This window comes from Jaculus jaculus, chromosome 6, assembly GCF_020740685.1.
Source record: "Jaculus jaculus isolate mJacJac1 chromosome 6, mJacJac1.mat.Y.cur, whole genome shotgun sequence".
In the NCBI taxonomy this organism is placed as follows: Eukaryota; Metazoa; Chordata; class Mammalia; order Rodentia; family Dipodidae; genus Jaculus; species Jaculus jaculus.
In genome coordinates this window covers 143,371,486-143,380,003 of record NC_059107.1, presented here as the reverse complement: position 1 = coordinate 143,380,003, position 8,518 = coordinate 143,371,486, and the positions used below count along the sequence as shown (strand labels likewise).

General features: G+C 39.7%; 1 protein-coding gene across 2 annotated transcripts in view; it reads right to left on the bottom strand.

The window, feature by feature from the left end:
* Window positions 1–1,091: 1,091 nt before the first annotated feature.
* Window positions 1,092–8,518, bottom strand: part of Slc17a8 (solute carrier family 17 member 8) — a 47,031-nt gene continuing 39,604 nt past the window's right edge. For both annotated transcript variants that reach the window (XM_045153126.1, XM_045153127.1), the window contains 2 exons: window positions 4,279–4,406; window positions 1,092–2,425 (listed from right to left, as the gene is read on the bottom strand). In XM_045153126.1, the coding sequence (XP_045009061.1) occupies window positions 2,081–2,425; window positions 4,279–4,406 (473 nt within the window). In that variant the 3' untranslated portion in view covers window positions 1,092–2,080. The remainder of the gene's footprint in view (window positions 2,426–4,278; window positions 4,407–8,518) is intronic.

Sequence of the window (8,518 nt, the reverse complement as noted above, 5' to 3'; positions counted from 1 at the left end):
AGTGTAATTATCTGTCCCATGCAACCTGCGCAGGAAAAAAAATCACAACAAAATATGTGCTTTTCAGCTTTTAATGTCATGAGCCAGGCCTCTATTTAAAAAAATACTATAAGGGCAAGTTGTGAGCAAAATATGGAAATTCTGCATGACACCAAATGATTGACTCCAAATGACTGAAAAAATACAACTTTGTCACAATCTACAATGTTACTTTAAAGATTACCATGAGGAATTTTTCCATATATAGTTATTTTACTTAATTAGTACACACAAAGAAAGGAAATATTGGCTACCATTAATTTCTGATTTTTTAACTTAGAAAACAGAACAATTTTATAAGAAACTATGGATCATGTATGAAAGTAACATAGCATTATTTCCTTACAGTTGACAATTTCTCAAGATGCTAAAAGATGATGATGATTATGATATATATTGAGTCCTTCTAAATGCCAGGAGCTATTTTAAGGGACTTATATGAATCTCCTCATTAAAGGAACTGAAAAATGTATGATAACACAAATTATATAAACAATATAACTTAATGAAAAGCTATCACTTTATTTATTATATTATTCACTTTATAAAACATATTATAACTCTAAAAGTACAACTATGGACCAGAAATAAAATGAGACTTAAAAAAAAAACATTTTTCTATAACAAACTACATCTAAATCTATAATTTTTCTATTATATTAAATTTTTCTTCTGAAAATAGAAATAAGATCTTCAAAACCAATGAACAAGAAAATAATTTATTTTCAATAAACATTTACATGCCAACATTACATTTTTAAAACACATTTAGAAAAAGAAACACATTTGGAGAGTACTCATACTATTGTCTGGTGCAACCAAAGATGGATTTTGCAACACCAATTACAGGTCTAATTTTCTCAGATATTTTCTTTTGACTATTTCCCTTTTACCTGCTGCTGCATTTCTGTGTTTTCCCTGAGTATCATTCCAGATAGACTCGTTATGATCACAGTTTCCATTATTATTAATAAAAAAAACCACTGATGGTATACATTGATTTAAGCAAAAGTCCTGTTCAAAAGAATTTCCCCTAATAAAATGCGTGAGACTACTCCTTAAACTAAGGGCTTATAAGCAATTTGGACATTATTTAAGCACATTCTTGAATACAGAGGGTTTAAATTTAATAGCCAACCCATGGTTAACAATTTCCAGCCATTCGGGCCATTGGATGCCTAGAAATTGAATTATGTCACTTAGCTGCTGGAGACACTGCTCTCTGTTTCATTACTGAATCTGCGTCATAGTCAATCACCCTTTTCTTACAAAAAGGACTGTGAATTCCAGAATTATTTAACTCTCCAGGTAATATAGGACCATGAAGTTCTTTGAATACAGACTCTCTTATGTTTGAATCCATTCTGCCATATTAACCTAAAAGTTTTCCACCTCTCATACCCACAAACAACTCATTCCATTTTCAGCATTTATTACTATTAGTGTCTTCCTACACCGAGCTGTGCCCTTCTTTCTTAAAACTACTGCTGATTTGGGACTTCACCAGTCTCAGCTGTGGTACCTGGCAAAATGACCTTGGGCAGGTTAATCTGTTGCTTGAGTTTCTTTAGTTGCAAACTGGGGGGTAATAAATGTACATGAGAGGGGTGTGGAGATTAAATTAAAATGTTTGCAAAGCACCTGGCACGATAGAAGGCCTCCATGAGCAGTTCCCTTTATTGGTAATAGGAAAACCTCCTCTGTGTGGCTGCCCTTAGAGTGGTGGTCCAACTGTCATTTACTCTCCTCCAGGCCAAATGGGGATTTCCTTTCATATTTCTCTGAACAGCATAGTCCTTGATGTTCTAGTCATTCCTTTCTGAATAAGTAATTATTTTATCAAGCGAGAACAAGCTCCCTAGTCATATTATTGCAAGAAAATGTTTCTCTTTTTTAATCTATTGCTGATTTAAACTCCACCTCTTCCCCTCCTACCTCCTATGTCCCCATGGTTGACTCTCGTGCAAGCTAGGCTATGGGGATTGGGTATGGGTACTTTCTGGTTCTAAGATGATGGGAAGACAGATAGGGCCCTTGGACATTAGGACGTAGATGAGAAGTCTCCCTCTTCATTCTGGTAAGATGGTAGCTCTTCCTCCTCCAAGGCTGCACCTCTCTGTTGTCTCCATTCATTCTTCTGGACCTCGCAGTTCTGGGTAGTGGCTCCATAAGACATCTTTTTTCTAGGACTTAGCAAAGTCTCATGGTTGAGCTCTGTCTCCTCAGCTAATTCGTCTTGGTCAATTATTCCACATTTTTCCTCAGTGAGATTCTCTGGGTCAGCCCATTCCTGTTTCTCTCCAGAAGCAAAGACCCCATAGAAGATCACACCACTATAGTGTACCAGGGCAGCTATGAGAAACACATTCTGCCATTCTTCACGGGTCTAAACAAGGAAATAAAGTGGCAATTAATGTTTTACCCAAAAATAGAGAATAGCAGTGTGTACTAAAGGTCTCTAGTGAAAAAGGAAGGAACAAGGGAAGGGAGGGAGAGAGGAAGGGAGGGGAGAGGGAAGAAGAAAGAAGGATGGAAAAAAAGAACTAACCCCTCAAAGAACACATTGTGCTTCCTGGGTAGACATGAGTCAAAATCAGCATTCAGGACCAAGATCGTGACCTAACTTGCAGCATTCAGGACCAAGATCGTGACCTAACTTGAGATGTAAGTGCTTAAAAATGAAAGTTAAGACTGCAGTGAATAAATATTTTTGTTTTAAAATATTTCAAAATAAACATTAAAAATATGTGTTGCACCGCTACATGGTTCCTTGAAATGTACAACTGGTGTTTCCTTCACATTGTCAGCTGAATTAAACTTGTCCTGGAATACCACCACTTTAAATATCAGCAGTATTTCTTGTTTGTTGAATATATAACAACATTTTAGTCATTAAAGTCTTTCAGACTTGATTGTCAATAACTTATTTATAATTGTAGCTCATGTATGAAAAATAGAAAATCAAAAAAGAGCAAAAGAAAATGATGGGAACTTGATTTTAAACTCAAGGGGAAGATAATAATATCTTGGATTTAATAGTTATGTTACCAAGTTCATTATCGCATAAACAAAGGAGACACTGATTTTCAGTCCATCAATTTCCTAATTTCACCTTCCTTTTCTACCAAAAAGCAAGAAAAGTTACCTTACATTTTCTTCTCTATGGCTATGGGGGAATACCTGAAGTCATATTTGTAATAAGCAATCCAACTAAAAAATCAGGTAAAAACCTCATTGTGTCCAATAACTACTTTTTTACAAAAAGAGAGAGACAGTTTCCTGATTCTTTTTTTAGATTGACAGAGAAATCCTGTGGCCTGTGTCTAAACTCTGGCTAGTTACAGGATCCCTCTACCACCCTTGCTAGCCTATACACACAAGGCTTCAGTGAAGGCCAAATGCCACACACACACACTTCCAGGTTCTTCAGAAGGGTTGCTATGTCTTGCTTACTTTCTTCTGAACAAGGTGTGTAGCAGCAGTGATACTTTTTGCTGGACATATGTGACACTTTGAATGAAATGTCCTGCGAAGGCTCAGGTGTTTTCAGTACTTGGTCTCCTGCTGGACCTCACAGTTGAGAAAGCTGTGGGGCTAGCTATAGGGAGGTGGAGCCTTGCTGGAGGAGGTGTGTCCCTGGGGGGGCAGGCTCTGGGTAAGGAAACTCGATTCAAAGCCCATTACTCCAACTACTTCCTGCCAGCTGCTATGGAGATGCAACAGCTGCCTGGCTGCTTGCTCTTGTCATCCTTTCTCCACCATGACGGAACTTCCCCTCAAAACCGTGAGCCAGACTAAACTCTTTCCTCCCATGAGCTGCTTCTGGTCAGGTGTTTTGCCCCAGCAATGAGAAAGTAATTGCTGCAACTGCTGCTAAGTTACATAAAGAAATAATAAGCTGTAAAGTTTCAGCAATTGGAGTTACAAAGCAGGTTGATTGCTTCTGTTTCTCCTCATTATGTCTCTAAAGAGTCGCAATGGTCTTCACCTATTTTTCCTAAAACATTTATTTCCCTAATGATCTCATCAGAAGATGTCAAATCAATTAACCCTGGTGCCACCAGTGAACAGTAAAACAGGAGAGGAAGAGGAGAAAAGGAGAAGGAGGAGGGAGTTGCGCTAGGCATCCAAGGTCAAGGGCACATATTTACAGGCTACAGGGAGTCACTGAGATTTCAAGCTTGTGTAAGGCTTTCATTTTCCAGTACTGTGACCCTTAACCACAAAGGGGACTATTACCTTGTGCTTCGTCATTGCCCCAACAATAAGGGGACAAACCATTCCGGAAAGGGTTCCGACTCCATTTGAGATACCCATGAGAATGCTGGCATAGCGAGGAGCAATGTCCAGGTGGTTCACGTTGAAACCTAAGTGAAGCCAAAACCTCAAAGTCAGTCAGGAACAGAATCTGAATACCTTGTGGGAACTAGGTGGTTTGCCTCAATGCTCACTAGTCAGTATAATATCCTCCACCACATGTTTAATGGATACTCTGCCAAAGGACTGCGCTGGACATTGCCAGCCTGTGTGTTTGCAGAACAGGAAAACAAGAAAAAGCTGGTTTGTTAGCACTGCATGCCCAGGCTCTGATGGGGTGAATTGCAGCAGGTGTGCCCAGAAGACTTGGAACTTCAAAACAGTGTTTGGGGTAAAATTGAAAGCCTAAAGCCTAAACCACATTTGTTCAGAGTGAAGAACAATCAAATCCTATTAAAAAAAAAAAAAAAAAAAAAAAAAAAAAAAAAAACCTTGTCTTCTAATTCGGCATTTCCCAGTCCTCTGCTCACTCCTGAACAACCTCCTTACATAAGCCCCTCACCTTTTTTTTTTTTTTTTTTTTTTTTTTTTTTTTTGGTTTATTCAAGGTAGGGTCTTACTCTAGCCCAGGCTGACCTGGGATTCACTATGCAGTCTCAGGGTGGCCTCGAACTCAGGGTGATCCTCCTACCTCTGGCTTCCGAGTGCTGGGATTAAAGGTGTGCACCACCACACCCGGCCCCTCCTCACTCTTGAATGGCCTTCATACATAAGTCCTCCTTACCCCTAAAGGGTCTCCATACATAAGCCTGCTTTTGTGGCTTTATGGCAAAGGACATTCTCTTTTTTTTTTTTTTTTTTCGAGGTAGGGTCTCACTCTGGCCCAGGCTGACCTGGAATTAACTATGTAGTCTCAGGGTGGCCTCGAATTCACAGCAATCCTCCTACCTCTGCCTCCCAAGTGCTGGGATTAAAGACGTGCGGCAAAGGACATTCTCTTATAGTAAATGTTTGCACAACCATTGGCAGAACTGTGGCCAGAGAGATGCCTCAGCAGCTAAGTGTAATTCCTGCACAAGCCTGAGGGATCCTGAGACCACTTGACTTTGAGTCTGCAGAACCCAGGAGAACAGCTAGGTTGTGGATGGATAGCTCCAGGTCCAGTAATCCACTCCACTATAAGTGGAGACAGACAAGAGGTGAAGGGGGACACCAGATTGTTTCCCTTGGCGCACTGCATCAGCACATACACGCACATTCACCACACACAAACACCACATAGTACTATGTACACGCAAAGGAAGAGAAAATTGGCAGAATCCTTAGTAATTACATAGTGATTTCACGTACCTAACTGACTTGAATTCTGTACATTTGAGGTCAAAGCTTATTTCCATTATGTAATCAAGTACTTTTGTGGCCTTTGTTTCTTCATCTATAGTATGGGTATAACACCATAATTTACCTCTTAAAGATGTTATGGCATGAGATTTAAGGAAAACACAGGTGGTGGGGCCCCTGGTGAATAAGCTATTCTAACTATAGTACAAAGGACATCAATGTCACCACCACAGTTGCTGCTGCAGCTAAGCATCTCCCTGTCTTTTGAGTTAGACCTCAATACCAGAAGCTTGACTACAACACAAACTGAACTAAAGATTTAACCTCCCTGACCTTTCTTCATCTATAAACTGGAGGTGGGGGAGGATAATCATTCCTATCAAACTATTATAAGAATTGGATTAAAATTAATATGTGTTAATTACATGGTACCTAAAACTAAAAGCCAGCATTTATGCATATCCATTTTTCTTTTGTTTTTTTAAGTTTATTTATTTATGGTGTATGTGCATGTTCCTGTGGGTACACATGTGTTTACATATGTGTGTATGTACTTATGGAGGCCATAGGACAACATCAGGTATGGTACCTTATAAGCCATTCATCTTTTTGGAACTGGGTCTCTAATGGGCCTGTAACTCACCAAGTAGGCTAGACTAATTGGCTAGTGAGCTAGCTACAGAGATACACCTGTCTCTGGCTCCCCAGCACTGGGATTATAAGCGCACTATCTCCCCAGCCTCTAACTTTATTCTACTTTGTGCTTATATCTTGCAGATATTATCCCAGGAGGCTATCAAACTCACAGACATAAGCTATCCTCCTTGTCTCCTGAGCATTCTGAGGAGCTGGCTCCACAGGCCCATGCCACCACAACTGAACACATGTATGGTCATAAGACATGGTCATCCATCAGCCCATGTGCCACTATCTTCCCTGAATTAGCAAAGTACCTGGCATATAACAGTCCCTCAAAAACATGTTTAATTTGTTATTAATTAAAGATACTGAAACTATAGCAAGGGTTGTGAGTTTTGTTTATTCATAACTTTACTTTCTTTACTTTTTAAAAATTCTATATTCTATGTAAAGAACCTAAAAATAGGATTGAAAACAAAATTTTCCTCTAAACTGGCACATTGGTTGATTGCCTCTCTACTTCCATTCAGGAATAAATTTTAATAAAAACTTTTTTCAACAACAAATACACCTTCTCTTTTAGATCACAGTGCCAGACAATGAGAACATAAAACATCTGCAAGATTCATTAATCTTTGTGTAATTTGAATTCAATAAGTACTTTATTAGAAAAGAACTCAGAGATAAGAAGCAATTAATATGATTGTCGAGTATTATATTCTGATACAAAGGCGGTCTAGGCATTTGTATTTAGCTAAAGATAATGTTAGCAAAGCCATTTAGGTTTTTAACTGCACAAGCCTGGTATTCAGAAAGGGAAATCACTGAGATACTAACTTTTGTAGCAGATTTTAAAAATCATACATGAGCTGGGAGAGTCTGTTTCCTCTTCATAGGACATTTTCCAAACCAGGCATCACAGATTCTTTTCTCATCACATCTTTCTTGTCTATGACCAGCTATTAAATTGTGCCAGACATCCCTATTTGTGCCCTGTTAAGATGTTACAAAACACGTGCTGAAGGGATGGCTTAACAGTTAAGTCATTTGCCTACAAAGCCAAAGGACCCAGGTTCTATTCCCCAGGACCCATGTTAGCCAGATGCACAGGAGGCCCTTGTATGACCATTCTTTCTCTCTCTCTTTCTCTTTTCCTTCCTTCCTCTGTCAAATAAATAAAATATTTTTTAAAAATAAGATGTGCCGTTGCTGGTCATGGTGGTGCATGCCTTTAAATCCCAGCATTCGGGAGGCAGAGGTAGGAGGATCGCCATGAGTTCAAGGCCACCCTGAGAGTGCAGAGTTAATTCCAGGTCAGCCTGGACCAGAGTGAGACCCTACCTCAAAAAGCAAAAAAAAAAAAAAAAAAAAAAAAAAAAAAAAAAGAGTGTAAAATAAGATGTGCCGGGCATGGTGGCACATGCCTTTAATCCCAGTACTCGGAGGCAGAGGTAGGAGGATCACCATGAGTTCGAGGCCACCCTGAGATTACATAGTGAATTCCAGGTCAGCCTAGGCCAGAGTGTGACCCTACCTCAAAAAAAACAAAACAAAACAAAAAAACGATGTTACAAAGATCTGAAAGATGAGCACCCCCATGGCCATAGTTCCTCTATGCATGTCATTGTTAAGTCAAGTTCACCTTTATCCCAATGTCATCTGCTCAATATCTTATGTAACTTCAAGCACCTGAGGCCCCTGTCTTCTCACCTCTAGAAAGTTATAGCAATGTTCCTCTCCTGTGAGATGAGAACAAACACCAGATTTGTGAAGAGAATGAAAAACCATATTTTAACAGTGGCCAACATGGAGAAAGCACTTTTAAAAAGGCAGCTGCTGGGGGCTGGAGAAATGGCTTAGCAGTTAGGGCACTTGCCTGTGAAGCCTAAGGACCCTGGTTCAATTCCCCAGGACCCACGTAAGCCAGATCACAAGGGGGCGCAGGCATCTGGAGTTCGTTTGCAGGGGCTGGAGGCCCTGGTGCACCCTTTCTCTCTGCCTCTTCCTCTGTCTCTCTCTCAAATAAATAATTTTTTTTTTCTTAAAAAGGCAGCTGCTGTCATTGAAGAACATGAGCTTTTCTCCTGATTGGAACTAATTGTCAATCCAGGAGAAAGGAAGCAATGTGAGCCCAAAGGCTTCGGTATCTCTAGGGACAGGACATGAATCTCTTCTGCATCACACAGTTATCAAAGGAAGGTTTTCCTCAGGGTCCCACTGAAAGCAGGTCACGATTGTTCTA